Source organism: Pongo abelii, chromosome 1, assembly GCF_028885655.2.
Source record: "Pongo abelii isolate AG06213 chromosome 1, NHGRI_mPonAbe1-v2.0_pri, whole genome shotgun sequence".
NCBI classification, from domain to species: Eukaryota; Metazoa; Chordata; class Mammalia; order Primates; family Hominidae; genus Pongo; species Pongo abelii.
The window spans coordinates 115,173,252-115,198,094 of NC_071985.2; the positions used below are offsets into that span (position 1 = coordinate 115,173,252).

General features: G+C 34.6%; 1 protein-coding gene across 1 annotated transcript in view; it reads right to left on the reverse strand.

Annotated features, from left to right (window-relative positions):
- Positions 1 to 1,661: 1,661 nt before the first annotated feature.
- MAN1A2 (mannosidase alpha class 1A member 2) overlaps positions 1,662 to 24,843 on the reverse strand; it is a 167,766-nt gene continuing 144,584 nt past the window's right edge. Inside the window, exon 13 of the mRNA XM_009245736.4 lies at positions 1,662 to 7,690. Within this exon, the coding sequence (XP_009244011.1) occupies positions 7,558 to 7,690 (133 nt within the window). The 3' untranslated portion in view covers positions 1,662 to 7,557. The remainder of the gene's footprint in view (positions 7,691 to 24,843) is intronic.

The window sequence follows — 24,843 nt, forward strand, 5'->3', positions numbered from 1 at the left end:
CCTTATTATTTTTTTTTCTGTTCCTTTAGAAACGATTACTGCAATCTGCTAACAAAAATACGTGGAAACAACTAAAGCTTTAAGCTAAATTTGGGCTAGGTGCCTGGATTTTTCTCATTTAATTATCCTAGAAATCCTGTATTATCCTTCTTTAAGAGGCAAGAAAATTGAGATTTAGTAGGGTTAAGAAATTTGTCTTAGAAAGTAGATTCACAGTTACCAGGTAATATGGTTTGCTGTGTCCCCACCTGAATCTCATCTTGAACTGTAGCTCCCATAACCCCCATATGCTGTGGGAGGGACTTGGTGGGAGGTAATTGAATCATGGGGGTGGGCTTTTTCCCATGCTGTTCTTGTGACAGTGAATAAGTCTCATGAGATCTGATGGTTTTATAAAGGGCAGTTCCCCTACACAAGCTCTCTTGCCTGCTGCCATGTATGCCTTTGCACCTCCTTCACCTTCTACCATGTGAAGCCTTCCCATCCATGTGGAACTGTGAGTCCATTAAACTTCTTTTTCTTTATAAATTACCCATTCTCGAGTATGTCTTTATTAGCAGTGTGAGAACCGACTAATACACCAGGAGTTGGGGGAGGAAAGGGAGCACTGGGGAGTTATTGCTTAATGGCTACAGAGTTTCTGTTAGGAATGGTGAAAAATCTAGAAATAGGTAGTGGCAATATGTTGCACAACATTGCTGATGTAATTATTAACGACATCAAATTGTACATTTAAATGGTTAAAATAGCAAATTTTATATTTTTTACAATAAAAATAAAAGAAACTTGTTAGGTCAACCAAGAAGTAAGGGTGCAGGCTCACTCACTATCTGAACCATTCTGAGCACTATTTGCATAATGACAGTTCCTTTGCAATCCAATGAAATAAAGATGGATATTTCAGTTATCTGGCAAACAAAGAGAAGCCCAGATTTTATCAAATTATAGTCACTTAGAGCTCCTTATTTTTTAAATTTTTTCTGGTCCTGTTTTAGTTTTAGTTGTTCCAGAAAATATGTTTGCAATTAATTTTGATGCATCCACAATGTAATTTCTTAAGTCTAAAATTTTGATCAAGTTGAAATCCACTGTGCCAGGAAGAATTAAGAAATCAAGGATGTAAACTGGCTGTTATTTCAGAAGGTTTTTACCACTACCTTATTTGATGCTCCCCGGGTAAGGGGTTTTAAATATCCTTTGCTTTTACAGTATTGACAGACTAAACCACTATCTATAGTCCAGCTGATACTATTGCTCAAGCCTTTTGGGCCTATATTTGCCCAAAAATCACTTAAGAAGGGTCAGGTCAGATTTTAATGTGACAGAATGAGGTCCAGTGACTGAGGCAGTCTTTAAGCTTAATGATCTCAGAGGCTGGACTGGACTAGGTCTTAGAGATAAGATCACAGTAATACTATAAGGTTGTCACATAAGTCTATGGTTTGTTTTCTCAAAATCAGTTGGAATAAAATACGACTCTCTAAGCAAGCTCTTTATCTTTCTATAACTTCAAGAATGTAAAGATTAGCTGATCCAGAAGAAATACTCTCTGAACGAGAGACTGAAGACCACCAGTTACTGTAAAAGCCAACGTTGCTCTTCTGTACATAGGAAGAAACTGAACTGTCATCAGTGGGTAAAAATGAAGGCTAAACAAAGAATTTTCACTTAAAGAACATCTTTATTTGAACTTTAATATACAATATTACTTTTAATTTATAAAAATCACATACTAGAGGACATGACTGGAAACCAGTTTAGGAGCAGCCAGTGGGTACCAATTTAGGAGATTATACTTACCCACTTACTAGTTTAAGAAAAAATTCTATCAATGAATTTGAGACCAGTGATATTGAAGGATGGCATTTCAACTTCCAAATCCAGTAATTAAAATTGAAGATACTTTATTTAATTCAGCAAAACTTCTAAATTTTCTTTAAAAATATTTTTTCCCAATGAAGAACTGAGCTTATCTTTATTATGTTTTCTGGTATACATCTTACAGAATTTTGTAGAAATCAAATAGCCACAGGACATTTGCAATTGTTTAAAATCCTCTGCATATTAATATGTATGTGTATAGGTGTGTGTGTTTGAGTCCCCACACTTACATTCACACCAAGCTGAAGCAACCTGATAGTATGTTGGACCTGGAAAGGCAGTTAATTTATAATGTGGAAGAGAGACAGTAAGTCTCTGCTCCCTCTATCATTCTGAATACAGGCTTCGCCTCCCCTAAAATTTCCCAAAATAGTGAAATATTTGATAAACTTCTTAAAGAAAAATCTATTATCTGTTAGCATCATTGGTGCACTGCAATGTATATGCTAGTAATATGGTGTGTAATTTCACAAGCAATTTTATGAGTTCTGCAATTGCTAGGCTCAAACCAAGTTTGAAATGGATTAGCTGTTAAATTGTGGAAGTTTAAGGATGAGGTATGCTTTAGTTGAAAATGATGCATATAGACATTCTGAAATAATGCTACTGACTTGTAAAGGATTGAGGAGAGTTATGCAAGAGAAAGGGATTCTCCTTTTGGATACATCTTTTCTCTGCACTCCTCAGACTCAGGCTATTCTAGAGGTAACAGGGGCAGTACCGTTCTGCAGTCTAAAAAAGGAATAGTGGCTGCCAAATAGCAGATGAGTCACATAACCCATTTTCTGTTGCTTAGAATTCTTCAAAAGTTTGCTTTCTGCAGCACAAAGATCAGACATTCTATCATATTCTTGCTGTAGAGCTCTAAGAGTACCCAAGTGGGTGAATTTCTGCAGCTCCAGCAATCCAGAATCCTGGTCCAAGGGTCAATGAGCAGGAGAACTTGGAGAGTATATTATTTTGACAATATACAGACCTTCTTTTTACATAGAGAATCTGAAATTATGGCATTAAATGACAAGGCAAAGATAATGGCTGATAGCATACCCATCTTCCCTTACTCTATTCTGTCTCTTTCATTATAGTCAATCGTCCTGAAACCTGAACAGACTCCAGGAAGAGTATAGCTACTTTCAAGGCAACAAAATATTATAGCTTTAGGTTATACAAATACACACAACCATATATACGCACATCTTTTTGATTTAAAAATGAATTATGTAAATCAAAACAGAAAAGATGCAGATCAAAGGTTAGAGGGTCTAACACAAAATAAACTTGGGATCGGGGTCACTAACTATGACCCATGGGCCAAATCCAGCCCTCCATCTGCTTTTGTAAATAAAGTTTTCCTGGAACATAGCTACGCCCATTCTTTACATAGTATCTTTACCTGTTTTCAATACTTCAACAGCAGAAATGAGTAATAAGAGAGACTGTATAGCTCCCATAGCCTAAAATATTATCTGGAAGCTGGCTGACCAGTTATAGATCAAAAAGAACATGTCCATCATGATCTGAATGAGCTAAAGTAACAGAAAATCATCTTCATCAGTGTTCTTGAGCCAGGATAAATGGATTAAAATGTCTCCATATCATATATAGTTACTCAAATATTCTGCTTATTTGTGCAGCCCAAACCAGTTTTCAATTGTGTTTGTTAATTAACAAAGAGTATGAAAAATTATGTGTATAATTGTATTTATATACATATATAGATCTTGATCTCTCATATATATATCTCATATATATATCTCTCTCATATATATATATATATAGAGAGAGAGAGAGAGAGAGAGGAAAAGATAGGAGATAGCCAATTTGAGTACAAGGAAACCTAAAGAAAAATAACTCAAAATACTATTACTAGGAACTGTTATTTGGAACTTTGAATATTTTAGTATATTTTTCTTTATATTTAACAGCATGGGACTATTAATAGGGCCCATACCAGAGCAGACACAATTTACAACTACAAGTTTTACCCATGAATTATGTGACAAAATCTTTTTGAATATAAAATAACCAGCATTTCTATAAAACACTGCTTTTAATTATGCAATTGAAGTGATATAGCAAAATAAGAATGTTTTTATTTCTAAAGTAAATATTTTAGTCCAAGTTGCATCAGAAATCAAGTATTTCTTTGACATTTTCAAGAGGTTTTAGTTATTAACTACAATTATAGTTGTACAATATAGTAATACATTGTTTTAAAATATATTATAAACCTTTTCTTTTTCCTCTTTAATTTATATGAAATATAAAATTAAGAATTTTGTAACACGATTCATATTGGAAACATTTAAAATGTTGTGAGCTATTCTCATACAGAAAATGCTGTGAATCACATAAAACATTCTAATGATTGAAAGTGCCAGGCACAATGCTTGGCACATATTAGATACTTCATAAATGTTTGTTCACACATTCTCTCATTTACTCATGCACTCATTCAAAAAACTCCAGGCTTAAGGAGAAACTGCATTATAATGAGAATGGCAAACACAATCTTTTATCAACAAATTTGGAGTTTTGACAAAGACTTTGGCAATGGAGAGTGGAGAAGATGAGAGGATGATGATTAATATTTCAAACTGCTTGGTTAAAATCTAGCAAGTATAGCCCTGAGTTGCTCTATATGACATCATAGAGGATCAGGGTCAATACTCCATAAAAAGAATGCATTTCCCTTCGATACCCAGGTTTTATTTTACATATAAACACCTGCTTAAAGTCAGGAATACGCTGATGTTAGAGAGACATAAAATGTGCAACCCACAAGAAAGTAAGAACCACCTGACTGGGGACTTATTTTTCTGAGTTGAGACTTCTTTTTGGTTAGGGCCCCATTCCCTTGGTTTTAACAACTTAATACTGGTTGAATAATAATAATAATAATAATAATAATAATAAATCTGGTTTAACATAAAAAGTGTGATTCTAAAATGAAGAGAAATAAATGTAAAAGGAAGAAGAGTGTTCAAAATTCATATTTTTTTCGATTATGCACCAACTGATCTATCTATTCTGCACATTTGTGCCAAAGGCACAAGGTAAGGTGTCAGCTCTTTGAAGAGGCACCTGGAAAGGACCATTTCTGGGCTTTTTGCAGAAGGTCTTATAAATGCAATGAATATTTAACCTGAGTATTAAGGTCTACAAAATGCAAAGAGCTGTAAAAGACAGAAGAAAGTAAAGAATATTCTTGGAAGCTAAGCATTATATGGGATAAGAATTGATCTTGAAGGAAATAATTTAAAAATCTATAACAAAAATAAAACATGACACTGGCAAGTCATTTGTAGCTGACTTTAATTGCCTTTGGTATTCAGGAGAATAAAAAAATGGAAGTACTTTTATAAGCTCTAGTCTTTCCATCACACAAGGTAAGGAGTGGTGAAGAAGACCCTTCCATTGTCCCTGTCAAATTCTTTGTTTGTACCAGAACTGGCTCTGCTTGTATACTTCCCTGCCTTGTCTTAAGCTTCAGTCATCTGGGTAATACAAATAGAGCACTTCTCATCCCTTGAGAAGTTCCTGCAGAACCAAGAAGGTCCCTTTACTCTGCATTCTTCTAAATAAGGTGAAAGAGAATTCAGAGAGTTCATTGCCATCTGCACTGCTGCTCTGCATCTTTGCCAACTCAAGTTTTTCACTTTTTCTCAGTGATTCATAAGTGGGCTTGTGCTACTTTTACGAGGAAGGCTAACATTTTTTAGAACCAAATACTTTCCCTTTTCCCTTCTACAGTTACAGTAATATATATCTTTCTCATTTAGAAATTTAAATGTTCAAGTAGTAAAAGATATTACAATGTCAAAACATGTGCTATAATTTAACTCTCTTAAGGACTATTGTAACTGGCCCTGCATCCTTATTTTCTACTGAAATTTTTTTGCAGTGAAAAATTTTATACTGAAAAATTTTGCAGTGGTTATCATTTACAGATCATCAGCAGAACTGTCAAAATTAATAATTTGTGGTATAAGATGATCAACCTTAGAAAATACTATATTAATTAATTAAGTCTTTCCCCAACTTAAAAGCTAAGTTTAAAAGAAAAGCTTATCAAACAAGAAAATAAGTCTTCAGAATTCCAGGGTGGGCTTCTTGTACAAACTTTGTTTCATGAAATCTTCAAATTCAGAGTAAATGTTATATTAATTATACTGTTTCTAACTTTTATTAATGTCAATGGAAGATGTCTATATTAAATGAAAAGAGCTAAAGTATCTTGCACTGTCACATAAATTTAAGGACAGAAAATTTATAAGCACTAGATATTTATCTTGCAGTTCCTGATAAAATTTAAGTTCTTTTTGTCAAAATATAAAGAACTAGTAGTTTATTTAAAAAGAAATATCAATGCAAAATCTACTGATAGTAAGATAAAGTCCCTTAGATGTATCCCAATTTTAGTGTAATATGATTAATTACACCACTCTTTTATCACTGAAAATTATTTTGAAACTATTCGGATTCTTTGGAATTCTATAAATATTCTTGGCGAAAATTAAAAAACATAAAATATCTGTGAACAACTCACTCATCTGATGAGATTATAAATAAAAGATCCCCTGTCCCTATTCCAGATAGAATATTTTAGAAAGTTTCACTGTTTGTTTTGCTTTAGTAAGTTATAAAAGTAATTTATTTAGCTTATCAAGGCAAATTTAGAGCTGCCTAATAGTATAGTGATTTTTGCCAAGCCACATAAATAAAGTTGTAAGTTGAGTGACTCTACTAACTTTATTATGAAATTAAAGTGAATAAAATTTACTTGGTAGATGTGTCGGTCTGGAAAAATAATGTACCAACAAAACCAAGGATTGCTCTTAGGTTTCAAGGCAACAAACTGCGGCATTTTCCCCACTTTCTGTCATGCTACCAACACTAGACTGAGCTACATGCACAAAATCCCAAACCCAGGCTCATAAGTGGTGATTATGATAAATAGCAGTTTCAATGATTCCATAAGAAGAAAAAGACTTGAGTATTCTTTGTGAGATCATGCCCCCACAGAAAATTAAACTTAACCAAGAAATTTCAATGAAATAGATTGGGATTTGAAATGGTTGCCAGTCTGGTCATCCAATGGGGAACTTGAAAATTCAGACAGGGATAGGTACTCCTGTTTCTTTTTTGAGTCTTCTTGTTACTGATACAATTATACTATTCTTTCATTCTTGTTTATTTTAGTTCATTCCATTATTAAAATGGAGAAAAAGTGATAAGCAATATGTAAATATTTGATTTGAATGCTGCTCCACTGTAGGAGGAAACAAATATATAATTGGTTCCAAAGGCCATCTTGAACTCCTGCAAGGTGCTCTATATTCTTGACTTGCTTTCAGGAAGTCTAGCCTCCAGACTTCAGGACTCTAAAAACAATACAGTAGTAACAGGCATCATTTCTCATGTGACCACCTCATTAACGATCAAAGCGCATCCAGGTCTCTGTCCTACACATATCAGAACATGTTTTGGTCAGGTATAAAATGGAATAATTTCAAAGTTGATGTATCTACAAGTTGAAAAGTCTTAGGGGGAATAGTTTCACCCTGTCATGTTGACATAGAGGTCCAGGTTTTCAAAAGCCGCCTCTTCAAACTAATTTCTGTAGTGGTCCATGTAAACAAAACACAGGTGAGAATGGTCCTTCTGGAACTGCTTTCATCGAACAGCAGGATTACCTGAAAGTGTGGTGTTGGCTAAATGTAACACAGGCAGAGGGTGAGCCTCTGTATTAAACACCCAGTGGTCTAAAGGTAAAAGGTCATCACCGGAGAACAGCAGATACAAATATCTGAAAATAAAAAGGAGAGAAATGAGTTTCAGTTAGAATTCAACAAGAACATGAAGTGAGCTCACTTACAATGGCACAGAAAACCAATAACCTATTTTGAGCAGCTTTGATGAAAAACATCAAAGAAATAAACCTCAGTCACCCAAATGATCTAAACACAAAGACAAGGGGTTTCAGAATAGTGTGTAAGAAATCCAGTAAGATGAACAACTAGACCTGCTGAAATAAAACAGTTTTAAAAAAATTCTGGCCAGGCATGGTGAAGAGAGCAGACACCTTTGTCTTGTTCCTAATCTTAAGAGTAACACATTCAGTTTTTCAATAGATGTTAGCTGTAGGTTTTTCATATATGCCCTTATCAGGGTAAGACGTTTCCTTCTATTCCCAGAAATGGGTGTTGGATTTTGCCAAAGAATTTTTCTGTCTGCTGAGGTGGTCTTTTTCAGTTCATTGATTGATTTTCAAACGTTAAATCAACCCTCCACACCTGGGATAAACCCATTTAGTCATAACGTATTATCTATGTAATTTGTTGTTAGATTTGATTTGTCAAAATCTTGTTTAGTTCTATCTATGTTCAGGAGGAATATTGGTTCTGATGAGGACTCTGCTGTCATTCATTTTTTTCCATAAGTTATTGGGGTACAAGTGGTATTTGGTTACATGAGTAAGTTCTTTAGCGGTGATTTGAGAGATTTTGGTGTACCCATAACCTGAGCAGTACATACTGCCTCATATTTGTAGTGTTTTATCCCTCGCCACCCTCCCACTCTTCCCCCAAACTCCCCAAAGTCCACTGTATCATTCTCACGCCTTTGTGTCCTCATAGCTTAGCTCCCACATATCAGTGAGAACATACGATGCTTGGTTTTTCCATTCCTGATTTACTTCACCTAGAATAATAGTTTCCAATCTCATCCAGGTCACTGCAAATGCTGTTTACTGGTTCCTTTTTATAGCTGAGTAGTATTCCATCGTATAAATATACCACAGTTTCTTTATCCACTCATTGATTAATGGGCATTTGGGTTGGTTCTACAATTTTGCAATTGTGAACTGTGCTGCTATAAACATGCGTGTGCAAGAATCTTTTTCGTATAATGATTTATTTTCCTCTGGGTAGATACCCACTAGTGGGATTACTGGATCAAATGGTAGTTCTGCTTTTAGTTATTTAAGGAATCTCCACACTGTTTTCCATAGTGGTTGTGTAAGTTTACATTCCCACCAGCAGTGCAGAAGTGTTCCCTGATCACTGCATCCACGCCCACATATAGTGTTTTTTGATTTTTTGATTATGGCCATTCTTGCAGGTGTAAGGTGGTGTCGCAATGTGGTTTTGATTTACATTTCCCTGATCATTAGTGATGCTGAGCATTTTTTCATGTTTGTGGACCACTTTTACATCTTCTTTTGAGAACTGTCTATTCATGTCCTTAGCCCAATTTCTGATGGAATTGTTTTTTTCTTGCTGATTTGTTTGAGTTTGTTGCAGATTCTGGATATTAGTCCGTTGTCAGATGTATAGATCATTAAGATTTTCTCCCACTCTGTGGGTTGTCTGTTTACTCTGCTGACTCTTCCTTTTGCCATGCAAAAGCTCTTTAGTTTAATTAAGTCCCAGCTATTTATCTTTGTTTTTGTTGCATTTGCTTTTGGGTTCTTGGTCATGAAATCCTTGCCTAAGCCAATGTCTAGAAGGGTTTTTCCAATGTTATCTTCTAGAATTTTTATAGTTTCAGGTCTGAAAGTCCTTAATCCATCTTGTGTTGATTTTTGTGTAAGGTGAAAGATGAGGATCCAGTTTCATTCTGCTACATGTGGCTAGCCAATTATCACAGCACCGTTTGCTGAAAAGGGTGTCTTTTCCCCACTTTGTTTGTTTGCTTTGTCAAAGATCAGTTGGCTGTACCTATTTGGCTTTATTTCTGGGTTCTCTGTTCTGTTCCATTGGTCTATGTGCCTATTTTTATACAAGTACCATGCTGTTTTGGTGACTATGGCCTGAGGTATAGTCTGAAATCAGGTAGTGTGATGCCTCCAGAGTTGTTCTTTTTGCTTAGTCTTGCCTTGGCTATGTAGGCTCTTTTTTTGTTCTATATGAATTTTAGGATGTTTTTTCTAGTTTGGTGAAGAATGATGGTGGTATTTTGACGGGAAACGCATTGAATTTGTAGATTGCTTTTGGCAGTATGGTCATTTTCACAATATTCATTCTACCCATCCATGAGCATGGGATGTGTTTCCATCTGTTTGTGTCATCTATGACTTCTCTCAGCATGTTTTATAGTTTTCCTTGTAAAGGTCTTTTGCCTCCTTTGTTAGGTATATTCCCAAGCGTTTTATTTTTATTTTTTTGCAGTTATTGTAAAAGGGGCTGAGATCGATTTGATTCTCCACTTGGTTGCTGTTGTTGTATAGAAGAGCTATTGATTTGTGTACATTAATTTTGTATCCGGAAACTTTGCTGAATTATTTTATCAGTTCTAGGAGCTCTCTAGAGGAGTCTTTAGGGTTTTCAAGGTAAATGATCATATCATCAGCAAACAGTGACACAGTTTGACTTCCTCTTTACTAATTTGGATGCCCTTTCTTTCTTTTGTCTGATTGCTCTGGCTAGGACTTCCAGTGCTAGTTGAAGAGGAGTGGTGAGAGTGGGCATCCTTGTCTTGTTCCAGTTCTCAGAGGGAATGCTTTCAACTGTTCCCCATTCACTATTATGTTTGCTGTGGGTTTGTCACAGATGGCTTTTATTACATTGAGGTATGTCCCTTGTATGCCGATTTTGCTGAGAGTTTTAATCATAAAGTGATGCTGGAGTTTGCCAAATGCTTTTTCTGAATCTATTGAGATGATCATGTGATTTTTAGTTCTGTTTATGTGGGATATCACATTTATTGACTTGCATATGTTAAACCATCCCTGCATCCCTTGTATGAAACCCACTTGATCATGATGGATTATCTTTTTGATATGTTGTTGGATTCGGTTAGCTAGTATTTTGTAAAGGATTTTGGCATCTGGTTCATCAAGAATATCAGTCTGCAGTTTTCTTTTTTGGATATGTCCTTTCCTGGTTTTGGTATTAGGGCGATGCTGGCTTCACAGAATGAATTAGGGAGGGTTACTTCTTTCTCTGTCTTGTGGAATAGTGTCAAAGGATTGGTACCAATTCTTTGAATGTCTGATAGAATTCTGCTGTGAATCTGTTCCTGGGCTTTTTTTTGTTGGTAATTTTTAAATTACCATTTCAATTTCGCTGCTTCTCTATTGATCTGTTCAGGGTATCTATTTCTTCCTGATTTAAGCTAGGAGGGTTGTATTTTTCCATGAATTTATCCATCTCTTCTAGGTTTTCTAGTCTATGTGTGTAAAGGTGTTCACAGTAGCCTTGAATGATCTTTTGTATTTCAGTGGTGTCAGTTGTAATATCTCCTGTTTCATTTCTTAATGAGGTTAATTGAATTTTCTTTCTTTTCTTGGTTAATCTTGCTAATGGTCTATCAATTTTATCTTTTCAAAGAACCAGCTTTTTGTTTCATTCATCTTTTGTATTTTTTTTTTTGTTTGTTTCAATTTCATTTAGTTCTGCTCTGATCTTGGTTATTTCCTTTCTTCTGCTAGGTTTGGGTATGGTTTGTTCTTGTTTCTCTAGTTCTTTGAGGTGTGATCTTAGAATGTCAGTTAGTGCTCTTTCGGTCTTTCTGATGTAGGCATTTAGGGCTGTGAACTTTACTCTTAGCACTGCCTTTGCTGTATCCCAGAGGTTTTGATAGGTTGTGTCACTACTGCTGTTCTATTCAAAGAATTTTTAAATTTCCATCTTGATTTCGTTTTTGACTCAATGCTCATTCAGGAACAGGTTATTTAATTTCTATGTATTTGCATGGTTCTGAAGGTTCCTTTTGGAGTTGCTTTCCAGTTTTATTCCACTGTGGTCTGAGGAAGTCTGAGGGCTTGATAGAATTTCAATTTTCTTAAATTTATTAAGGCTTGTTTTATGGCTTATCATATGGTCTATCTTGGAGAAAGTTCCATGCACTGTTGAATAGAATGTGTATTCTGCGGTTGTTGGATGGAATGTTCTGTATATATCTGTTAAGTCCGTTTGTTCAAGGGTATAGTTTAAATCCATTGTTTCTGTTGACTTTCTGTCTTGTTGACCTGACTAGTGCTTTCAGTGGAGTACTGAAGTCCTCCATTATTGTTGTGTTGCTATCTGATTTCTTAGGTCTATCAGTAATTGTTTTATAAATTTGGGAGCTCCAGTGTTAGGTGCATATATGTTTAGGATTGTGATATCTTCCTGTTGGACAAGACCTTTTATCATTATATAATGTCCCTCTGTCTCTTTTAATTGCTGTTGTTTTAAAGTTTAAAGCAACTATCATTCTTTTTAAAAAATTTTTCTTCTTTACTGTTTTTTTAAATCAATTTTACTTTCTTTTGCTAATATATTTACAGAATGATTTCACCTCATAAAAGATGTGGGCCATCCATAACATTTCATCATAAAAGAAAACATATACCATTTAAAATATACTACATCCCTTAAAGGGATTTGAACAGTGATTTTCCAAGAATAATGTGAAAAGTAAAAATAGTTTTATCTTTTCTCCAGTATTCATTGCCAAAGTATATGTGCTGCTAAATAACAAGTTTTCTTTTATTCTTAGATAGTTCATGTTGGCACTTTCTGAGTTCTTTTAAATTATGCATTTTCACTGGGTAATCAGATGAGCTTCTTTATAATAGGTTTTTGTCTTTGTTTTATAGTAAACTCTTGCTTTTTCAGAATTTGGATCAATCTTCAGTGGCAAATATTTTTATTTTTATGAAATTCATGAACTGTCATGATATAAAGATCCTCTGTAAAATTACTTTAAGTCTTTCCATTTCCTATATCAGATGGTTTAAAATTCCATGGTTGATTCTTGCTGCCATTTTTATATTGTTCCTTTTTACCTAATTTTTCTTTCTCCTCTCTTGCTTTAAAGATTTTTTTCTTTACCCCTGGTTTTGAGCAATTTGATTATAATGTGTCTTGGTGAAGTTTTCTTCATTCATGTTTCTTGTGCTTGGAGTTTGTTTAGCTTCTTGGATCTGTGGGTAAACAGTTTACATCAAGTTTGGAAAGTTTTTTGCCATTATTTCTTCAAAAAAAGGGTTTTTTTTTTGGGTCCACCTTCTTGTGTCCTCTTCTTTGGAGATTCTAAGTTCACGTATTTTAAGCCACTGTAAGTTGTCTCATAGCTCATCACTGATAACTTTCTATTTTTATAAGATTCTTATTTTTTGCTCTTGTTTCATTTTGGATAGTTTCATTGCTAAGTCTTCAAGTTCACTAATTTTCTTCTGCAATGTCTAACATGCGAATAATCTCATCTGGTATATTTTTCAACTCAAACATTACAGTTTTTGTTTAGAGAAATTTGATTTGGGTTTTTATATCTTCTAGGTCTCTACTTAACTTTTTGAATAGAGAGAACATAGTTATCATAAATATTTTAACTGTCATAGTCTACTAATTCTAACATCTTTATCAGTTCTAAGTTGACTTTATTTTCATAATTATTGATCACATTGTACTGCCTCTTGGCATGCATGGTAATCTTTGACTAAGATGCTAGACATTACAGATTTTACTTTGTTGGGTGGTAGTTATTTTTATATTCCTTTACATAAATCTTGAGTTTTGTTCAGGGATGTAGTTAGATCACCTAGAAACAGTCTGATCCTTTCAGGTCTTGCTTTCATTATTTGCTACATAGGTCCAAAGCAGCAGGTTATTCCCCACTATTGAGGCAGAACCTTCCCGAGTACTCACTCCACCCAGTGCCACTTGAATATGAATTTGTCCAGTCTGGTTGCTGGTAACAGGCACTGTTCCTGCAACCCTACATGGCCCTGTGTCAATGCCAGAAACTGCTGCCTTTAATCCTCTAGGATGATTCTTTCCCTCACCTCAGGTAGGTTCTTCACATGCATGTGATGATCAGCACTCTGCTGAACACTCCAGTGTGTTCCCTTGGTTATTTCTCTCTGCAGCTCTCTTCTCTCTGGTACTGTCCTGTGAATTCTAGCTACCTTTGTTTCCCCACACTCACAGCTTCATCTCCTCAGGGAACACGCTGGGCTTTGTCTCAAGTCCCTTCCCTGTATCATGTGCTGGAAACTCTATCAAGACAGCTGGGGCAATTACAGGGCTTACTTCATTTGTTTCCTATCTCTCAGAGATTACTGTCCTTCATTGCCTCCTGTCTGGTGTTTCAAAACCATTGTTTCACATATATTTTGTCATTTATTTCAGGCAGAAGGGTAAATCTGGTTCCATCTTTAGAGTAAGCAGAAGTTCCACTCATCCATTGTGAGAGACTGTGTCAAACAATTTGCTGAATGCCATGTAATTATGTTCATGGAATCCCCTACTCTCATGTCTATTATTAATCCAATCCAAAAAGAACATTAGATGGTCCAGCAAGAACTTGTTCTTAGAAATCCTTTCCGATTCTTCATGATGACTAGTTCCTTTCTGTCTTCATACCATGACTTCCTAGAATTTTGTGAAAATGGACATTAAATACATCTATATTTTCTTCAATCCAACTGCATTTGTAGTAGTAATTTAAAATAACCAGTTACTTTTCTTCCTTTGGGGTTCTAGTTTCATCTTAGCCATATTTGTTTACCTGGAATATAATTTGTTATTTTAAATTACTGCAAGAATCCAAATAAATTATATATCAAGGTACTATCTATTTCAAATGTGATTTTGCAATCAATATTAATATCTTAGGAATAATGGAGGGAAGCAGTGGGATAGGTGAAAGATAATTTTAAAGAAGGGAAAAGTCGGATTGAAGGGGTTAGAGGAGAGGAGGTTGGAGTTAAAGTATGAGTGCTTTGCATTTTATCTTATAATTCCCTTTTTAGCATGCCATTGCTTTCGTTATTTTTTTTTTATTGTGGTAATAAACACATGACATAAAGTTTACCATCTTCACCATTTTTCAGTGTATAGTTCAGTAGTATTAAGTATATTCACGCTGTTCTTTGCAAAACTAACACTCATTTCCATTCCCCTCCCCAGGTCCCTGGTAACCAACATTCTACTTTCTTTCCATAAATGTGACTACTTTAGAGACCTCATAGAAGTGGAATCACCCCATATTTGTCTTTTTATGGTTGACTTATTTCACTTACCATAATGTCCTCAAGGGTCATCCATGCTGCTTCCCTGATTTTGATTCTAGAACTCTTATTTCCTACTACTTCTCCTAGTGAAGGTACTTTAGTCGGTCTAGTTTCTTTAGTGTTTTTTTAAAGGTATTTTTTCAGGCTGAATCCTTCTTTTTCACAAAGCTCCTTTCTGTTTTACCCCACCTATTTACATCTTACTAATTCAGCATCATTTTAGTCTTTCTTCATGACTACTCTAGACTGCACCAAAATTTCCTTCTCTGAATTTCTAAAACATTTATTTTCTATTTAGCACTGAATACAGTTGTCCCTCAGTATCTATGGGGGATTGGTTCCAGGACCTCTCGCAGATACAAAAATCCTTGAATGCTCAAATCCTTGATATAAAATGGTATAGTACATTCATATAACCAATGCATATGCTCCCATACACTTTAAATCTATGTAAATAGTTGTTATATTATATTGCCTAGGGAATAATGACAAGAAAAAGGTATATACATGCTCAAAACAGATGTAATTTTTAAAAAACTATATCTTCAATCCATGGTTGGTTGAATCCATGAACCCACTGATATGGAGGGCCAACTGCATATGTACTTTGTACTTTTATTAAATTTGTTCATGCCTAAAGGTAAGAGATTTCTAAACCAGACTCCAAGCTATTTATGGGTAGAGTATATGTTTCATATACTCTAATTATCAAATACAGCTCTGAGAAAGCAGGTACTTATAAGTACATACTGATTTGATTTAGCTTGTCTCCAGGAGTAAGTGAACAGAAAACAGCAGAATGGGGGACTTGATGCTACTCTTTTCATCCAGCTGGAAAAACAGTTCTCTCATGGTAGGAGGCTAACTTCAAGATCCAGTTACAGACAAGATAAAAGATAAACAAAGGAAATAGTGGCTTTGTTTTTAAGTCTTCTCTAACCCTTTTTTCCCCTCATCTGAGAATCCTCACCCACAATGATCCCACTGATTCTCTCTCTCCAAAATATATTACTTAGTCACTTTTGCTTAGAAATTTAAAAGTCATACTACTATTGATGTTTTATGGACAAAGCCACTAACAGAGTTGTCTCTGAACTTACTTCAAAACCTTGCTCAGGGAATTTGCTTTAATAGTCTGATAGCTAGCTAACTGTGCATTCATTTGCTTATACTGAGAATAACTTCATAAGCAAATGAAGATAACAATAGCAGTAAAAAAGAGAATTAAAACTATGAGAGGATACGACAATAACAACAGTACCAATACCTATTCTGGATAATTTACTAGTTTTCCCCTCCCTTTGGGCCCCAATATTTTATAAAACTTTCTTCTTCTTCTTCTTCTTTTTTTTTTTTTTTTTTTTGAGATGGAGTCTTGCTGTGTCCCCCAGGCTGGAGTGCAGTGGCGTGATCTTGGCTCACTGCAACCTCTGCCTCCCGGGTTCAAGTGATTCTCCTGTCTCAGCCTCCTAAGTAGCTAAGATTATAGCCATGCACCACCATGCCCAGCTAATTTTTGTATTTTTAGTAGAGACGGGGTTTCACCACGTTGGCCAGGCTGGTCTCGAACTCCTGAACTCAGGTGATCCGCCCGCCTTGGCCTCCCAAAGTGCTGGGATTACAGGCATGAGCCACTGCGCCCGGCCTGTAAAACTTCCAAACATAGAAATGTTGGAAGAATTTTACAGTGAAGTGCACATATACTTACCTCCTAGAGGTAAGCTGGTATCACAAATTGGTATCAAGTTGGTATCACAAATCTATTACTCTATTCATTTATTGCTAGCTTTCTTTACAACACTACAATACGTTCCCTTAGAAAAAGTAGCTAAGTTAGCAAATCAAACTACATATCAAGAATAACTTGCTTAGTAAAATTGTTTGCAAAGAAAGAACTAGAAGACAATGAAATTTTTTAAAAAACCAGGACAAACTTAGGGCAATAAACTGCAGGCAACAATATTTACCTGAGTTTTGAGAGAAAAACTGTTGCCACAAAATTTAGCTCTTACATTTCTGCTTTTAGAAGCACCAGATTTAAAACATTTAGAATTTTTATTTAATAAATAGCAAATTATTTTATAATATTTATTTAATAATAGTAAATTCGATGAAATTACTTTTAAGGGATGAATTTGAAAATTACTACAAAGAAAAAATTAAGAGCAAGATTAAGTGTAACCAAATGGTAAACAATTCTTTTTTTCTGATTCCTTTCAAAAACACATGATTAACGGACCATCAAAAAGTGAATGGACAAATAAAATGTGGTATATCCAAACAAGAGCATAATACTCATCAATAGAAAAGAATGAACTATTGATAAATGCAACATGGATTAACCTAAAAAATATTATGTAAAAAAAGCCAGACATAAATGTTATTGTGGTAAAAGCCACGTAACATAAAATTTACCACCTTAACCATTTTAAAGTGTACAGTTCAGTAGTGTTGAGTATATTCACATTGTTCACCTTGTAAAACTCAAACTCTATACCCCTTAAACAATGATTAGCCTTTACCTCCTCCCTAATACTGCATGATTCAAATTATATGAAATTCTACAAGCAGCAACCTATAGTGACAGAAAGCAGGTAAGAGTTTGGGGGTGGGTAGAACTGACTGCCAAATTAGAATGGAAATGTTCCATGCATCAACTAAGGCTGATGTTTACCCAGGCTTAAACATTTGCCTAAATGCAATAAACTGTACACTTAACATATTTCAATAAAGCTGATTTTAAAAGTTTTTTTTAAAAAGACTAATGAACAAGGATGGAGAAGAATAGCCTTATTGTGTATTGCTACATAAGTAAAATTTGGGTTGTAGCTCCCTCTACTGTAGCAAAAGAAATTGGCAAGCATATTTCAAAGATTAAACTTTTGAAACTGGAAAAACGCTTATATTAAATAGTAGAAGTGAAATTCACTCTGTGTGTTCCTACATGCGCGCGCACGTGTGTGTGTGTGTGTATCCCAGTGCCTAATATTTAGATTGCATTGTGTCAGGACACAGGAAGCACTTAAAAATGTGAAGACCACGGTTCTGGTTTTCCAGTATACCTATTTGAAGAGACTGAACTACATAAATATAGCAGTGAAGCAAAGACTTGCCCACCTGACTTTATGCTAGGTTCTCTGACAGTATAGTTAATTTCTTAATCCCTAATTGCCTCCATAAGTGTTTTACTGAGTCACAGATGTCAGTGGTTCTCAAAGTGTGATTCCCCCCAGACCAGCAGCATCAGCATCACCTGGGAACTTGTTAAAAACGCAAATTCTTAGGCCCCACTCTAGACCTATTAATCAGAAACTCTGTCAACAGAGCCCAGCATCCCGTGTTTTAAGAGGCCTTCCAGGTGATTCTGATGCACACTCAGGTTTGAGAACCACTTTTCTAGGTTACCAACTTTGTGTAACTTCTAACAACAGTTAGTTGGTACTGTTTCTGCTTTTCTCCTTTATGTGGGCATCTGGACCTTTGACTCTCTACTGAAAACAAATCCACAGCCCTGACATCCTCAGCTTTCACATTTTGCCTTGGGTCCCTTCTTGCTTTATCAATTCTTTGACTCATTATCAGATACCTCCTAAAACTAAGTGAATTCTGAGATCAAGCTCTAAGCCCCAACCAGGAAATAAAGTAGGCCTATTATTCTCTTCTCTTTCCCCCTCCTACTCTTATTATATACAAGATCTTATAAAATTGCTGGGGTTTTTTAGCTGTCTCCTTTGAAATGAAATGATTCAATCCTTTATTCAGCAAACATTTAATACTGAAATACATATTATATGAGTGGCCCTACTGTAGATATTGGGGATAAAACAATAACCCAAATATACAAAAATACTGTAAACTCTTCATGTAGTTTATATTCTAATTGGGGAATGCCTAAGAAAATTATGTGCTATGTTGGAAGATAGGTGCTATGAAGAAAAGTAAAGCAGGGAAAAGTAAGAGGGAGTAAGGGAACAATTTGAAATTGCATACAGGATAATCAGGTAATGCCTTAAACACAACTGATAAAATGATATAATTAAAAACTAAAGAGTGATCAGAGTAAAGATGCAAATAGTTAAGTTCTTTTCTTGCCTAACAGACTAAAAATTCATCAACAAACTCAATACATATTTACTGAGTGCCTCATGTGCTAGGTGCTAGGGAGATCACAGTAGTTAAAAGGAAAAGTCCCTACAGCTATGAAGCTTACATTCTACTGGAAGATAGATTAAAAAAAAAAAATCCATCTAGGCTGAGCATGACTCACACCTGTAGTCCCAGCACTTTGGGAGGCTAAGGTAGGAGGATTGCTTGAGCCTAGGAGTTCAAGACCAACCTGGGCAATTAGCAAGACCCGCATCTCTACCAAACAAGAACACCACACACCTATGTCAGATGGTGATATGGATTGGCTCTGTGTCCCACCCAAATCTCATCTCGAATTGTAATCCCCATAATCCCCATATGTAGAGGGAGGGATGTGGTGGGAGGTGACTGGATCATGTGGGTGGTTCCCCCATATTGTTCTCCTGATAATGAGTGAGTTCTCATGAGATCTGATGGTTTTATAATGTTTGACAGTTCCTCCTTCACATGCTCTCTCTTTCCTGCCACCACGTAAGATGTGCCTGCCTCCCCTTCTGCCACAATTTAAGTTTCCTGAGGCTTCCCCAGTTATGCAGAACTGTGAGTCAATTAAACCTCTTTTCTTCATAAATTACCCAGTCTTGGGCAGTTCTTTATAGCAGTGTGAGAATGGACTAATACAGATGATGTTAGTGTTATGAAGAAAAATAAAGGAGGGCAAGGACAGAGAATAATGAAGTGTTTGGATAATACACATAGGGCATATTTTTACAGGCAGGCACTCAAAACAGCATAATTATAAGTTAGGGAGAGAGTGAATGAAATTTTTAGGATGTAAGTTATTTTATGTCAGGATTATTTTACATTCATTGATGTAGCCCTAGCATACAAAACAGCTGGCACACATCAGGCACTTAACAACAAACATATGTTGGATAAATCATTTCATATATTACATTTGTATTATCTATATATTTTAATCACTACTTAGTAGAAAAAGAGCTCACATCTTGATAAAGAACAAAGAGGTGGAATTAAGGATTCCAGAAAGCACTAGTTTAAAAGGGTGAGCAAACACTGAAACTTTCATTCCATTTACTTCCTAAGAATCTGATTGTTTGACTTTTCATCTGTGTTCTTAACCTACAGAAAACAAGTTTTAAGTGATTTACTCTGTTGTCTAAGATTTACTTAAAACAAAAGGTTTGTTCATTCAAATCTTACTACACACTATCAGGTAGTGCCTAAATGTTTCCATACTTCTCAGAATACCCATCTGATTTTAACCATTTCTAATTAATTTTCTGAAACTCTCTGAGAAGTTTTCTGAAGAGTTCGCTCTCTCAGCTTATTTTGCTTAATTATAGTTATGTCAAATGCACATGCCACTGCCCTAGTCATCCATTTTACTTCTAGGAATCTAACCAACATTTATCTTCACACAGGGAGCAGAGATATATGTAAAAGGACATTCACTGAAGCACTGTTTATAAGAGCAAAAAAACAGACCCAAGTTCTATATCTAACAATAGGGTACTGATTAAACAAATTATAAAACATTCCTCAGTGGATTTATATATGGCAATATGGAAACCTTTCCTAGATAAAAAGGTGAAAATGCAAGTTTCAGAATAATAGGTATATATAATCTTATATATGGAGAAAAAAGGCTAAAGGATATATATTATATATATTTTTATATGTTTGCATATACCCAGAAAATTTCCAGAAGGCTATATCAAGCACTATTTGATAATTATTCTCTTTGGGAAGTGAGACTGGATGTGAGGCACAAAGAAACTCATTTTTTTTTTCGTCATTTCTTCAGTTCTACACGATTTAACTCATTTTGCAATATCCACATGCTATTTTTATAATTCAAAAAAAGCTGTATTAAAAACAACTTGATTTTTTAGGAGCTACACATTATAGTAGAGCTACATATTATAGTGTTTACACAACCGATTTTAATATGACAAGTGCTATGCTGTTATGTATATATAGCTCAACAAACACGTTGATTGTATGCATGCTTGTTCTAACTCAAACACTAAACTAAAGCACTAAGGATATTAATATTTCACATAGACTATCAGGACAAATGAAGTACTGATAATACACACTTAAGGATATTTTAAGAATATACTTCCAAGTCGGGGCAGGGGCCACGGGTGGACCTTGCTTCCTTAACAACAACAACAAAAAAGAATATACTTCCAATGTACTCTCACTTAGAGTGTTTGAAAGTCACTAGATTCTTACATCCTTGCCAACACCAGAACAAAAACTTTTAAATCTTAAGCAGCGTGACAGTAAATAAAACATAGTATCTGATCTATTATTTCATTTATTTCTTACAAGTGGATCAAGCATTCTCATGTGTTTACAGCCATTTCTTTTCTAAGAACTGCTACTACCTTTTTTAGCAGGCTTAGTATTTTTTCTTAATAATTTCTAATTTTAAGAAATGTTTTCCCAGTGTGCCATCTGTCTTTTACTTAGTGCTCTTTTTTTGTACAGATGTTTTTTATTTTTATGTAATTAAATTGTCAATCTTTTCTTCAATGATTTTTGGGTTTTGTATCATGCCATCTTCATCCCCAGGGTTGAAAAAAACCTTCCAATTGTTTCATGATTTTATTTCTTTTTTTAATATTTAAAGTTTTGCTCTATAGAAACTTAGTTTTGGTACTTAGCAGGGATCCAGCCTATTTTTTTCAAAATAGAGTATTTTTAAAGATGTTTTTAAATATTTACAGAGGCAAAAACAAAAAGTATTTTTAAAAACTAAAATAACTTCAATTAAGCTAAACTACAGTTCACATTTTGATATTGTTGAAATACTATTAACATGTTCATCTATGTGTTACGTATGCACATGTGGACTTAATAGCCCACTTAATATTATACTGTGAAAAGTCTATAAACATGCAATTGTTTTGGCTTCTTGATACTATTGTGGATGTGCCATAATTTACTTAAGCATTCAGCTATTATTGAACAAATAATGACTTATTTTTATAGCAGCAATAAACATCTCAGTACATAAATCTTTGTCCATAACTCTGATTATTTAAGATTACTTATTCTTAAGTATATAAGTATATATAAGAATATAAGACATATTCTTATATAGCTTTCCAGAATTTTACTACTATATTCAAAGTTTGAATTTCAAGAGATAGGGAGGAAAAAAGCACACAAGCAAGAGACACAGACATAATTTTTGCCCCAGAGACTTTGATACCAGTGAAAGTAGACATACTGCGGTGATAAATTTGATCTTAATTTTATGCTATTTCTCTTTCCTTTAATAACAAATTTGTTAAGACTATGTTTCCAACTAACTTGTGATTTCTGAGCTGCCTAATGCCTGATATATACGAACTCAGAAAAAAATGGTTGAAATGTATCCTCAAAATGTATACTTTTCTCAGTTTATCAGATCTTTAAATAAATGTGCAACAGAATTGAGGTAAGGTGCAATGAAAGTCTAATTCAATGAAAGATCTAGGTGAATGGGTGTAGACACTAAGGTACATATATAAAATAATACACTCCTTCAAAGTTTTTGATAAGAGGCTTATGACAGTAAATGGTATAAAGTGATAGAACTATAGAGAATCCACGTGGGAGATATTCATTCAACAATTCAAGTGCTGCTACTAGAGAACCGCTCCTAGGAGTCTTGGTGTTCTATCTGCTAATTTCCTCGCAATTCTTTCAGCTTAAGAGACTTTTGACCAACTGCTATTTCACTGAAACCAATGAAAAAGACAATCCTTGGAGGGACAAAAGCCATTATCAAAGAACATATTTCTCTTTCTTGCAGCTGGAGAGGGGACAGTAGTACCATTTAGCTCTTCTTACAAAACAATCAAGACTCCAACCAAGTGTCTTTAAACAAGTTCATATGTTAACTAAAAGCTATTCATGGCTTTTCTTCTTACACGACTCCTCCCCTTATTTAAAAAGCAAGCTGACTTGTATTTATTTGTAATAATGCACCTAAAATCTTCAGCAACTAATTCTTGTCTCAAAATACTCAGAAATAAACAGTCTATACATTTAATCTTGAAGAAATCTCTCAGAGCCTCTGTCCTCCTCAATCTCAATATATTATCCCTTAATCTTCCTTTCACTTCTTTCCTGTATTCATGTCTTCTTTTTTGGTTTATATCCAGTTTTCATGGAGCATATGCTCCAACAACTTACTGAGAAAGAGGACTGGAAGTGGATTTTTGATACCTTACATGGCTAAAAACCCAGAATTCTAAGTTGGAATTAATTTTCTCTCATGAATCAACTGCTCCAATGCTTCTAGCTTTCATGACTGTTCTTGAGAGGTCTGAAGCCACTCTGAATCCAGATCTACATTCTGTTCTCTCTCCCTGTGGAAGCTGAGATCTTTCCTTTACCCCAGTGGTTTTGAAATTCCAAGGTGCTGTGCCTTGGTGTGGGTCTGTTTTCATCTTCTATGCTGGGATCTTGACGGTGTCTTTCAAGCTGGAAACATATCCTTCTATTTTTGGATATTTTCTTAACCTTGTTATATTCATATTTTAAACTTTAAAAGTCAAAGTGTAACATACATACACAAATATGCCAAATCTTACATGTTTATAGTTCAATAAACATTTCTAAGTCAATACTGTTTATTAATATTTAAAAGTAAGGCACTAACATGCTGATTAGAAACTGTAGTCAGGTTGGCACTGGAAACTTTAATATTATCTCTGATTCTTCCTTCTTACTGAATCTCCTTATATCTAATTAGATATTCAGGTTTGTCAATTCTACCTTTAGAGCTCTCATCTCATTCTTAATATCCCATGGTCTACCTTATAGTTATTCCCCTGAATACCAGTTCATCCTATTTTACCCAGCTTGCCTTCAAGTCTGGTTCAAATGCCACTACTTCCAGGAAGTCTTCCCTTGTTTTCCAGGTTAAGCAAACTCTTTCTTCTCTAAAAGACTTCTGCATTTTGTTAATATTTCTCTTATGCACTTAATGTATTTAAAATTTGTTGTATATATTGCACGTGTTTTATTTCCTGTACTAGAGTATAAGAGTTTTAGAACCTTTGAAGGGATCTATCTCTGACCTTCCTCATTACATAGTTTTTATTATGTCATCAGTATATATGCTAGATAAATATTAATACATGAAGTAAGGACTATTGAGGGAAACAAAAAAAGTAGGAGACATGGCCTCTTCTGGGGAAAAAAGTATGTCTATAGCAATAACTAATCCATGGTATAGCACCTATGACAACATGTAAAAGGTAAAATGAGCCTCAGCTTACATCAAGAATACAGGTTATTTTATTTAACTTTGCCACTGCCGTGACAATCAGTTTCCATCTCTGGTAGCTAAAACACATTGATTGTTGCCTTTTAATGAATCCGCAGTAAATTCCCACCAATTGGTAGAATATATCATCTTAAATTGACAGCTTCTGACAAAGCCTATTTCAATTAACTGATATTTGAGAAATATTTAAGAGACCATACTTATCTTCATTCCTCTATAAAGTTTTATTTTTACAATAAAACTACAGCTACATTAATTTAGATCTTCACAGAAATGACTTTATTCAATTGTATTTTAATATTATGCCATCAGTTTTTATAAAGAGTAAATCAGATTGAGTGTTTTTGTATCTTCCCTAAGATCACTGTTTCAAACAAAATAAATATTTTCAAAATATTTACCATTAACATTATGTATTAGGTTGAACCATATTAAATTGCCAATATTCAAATTACTCTTTTTAAAAGGGTAATTTCATATGGTTCACTTAATAGTTCAATATTTTTATAGAGTTATCCAATTTAAGTCATTTTATAATTTAGCAACATAAAAAATTCTG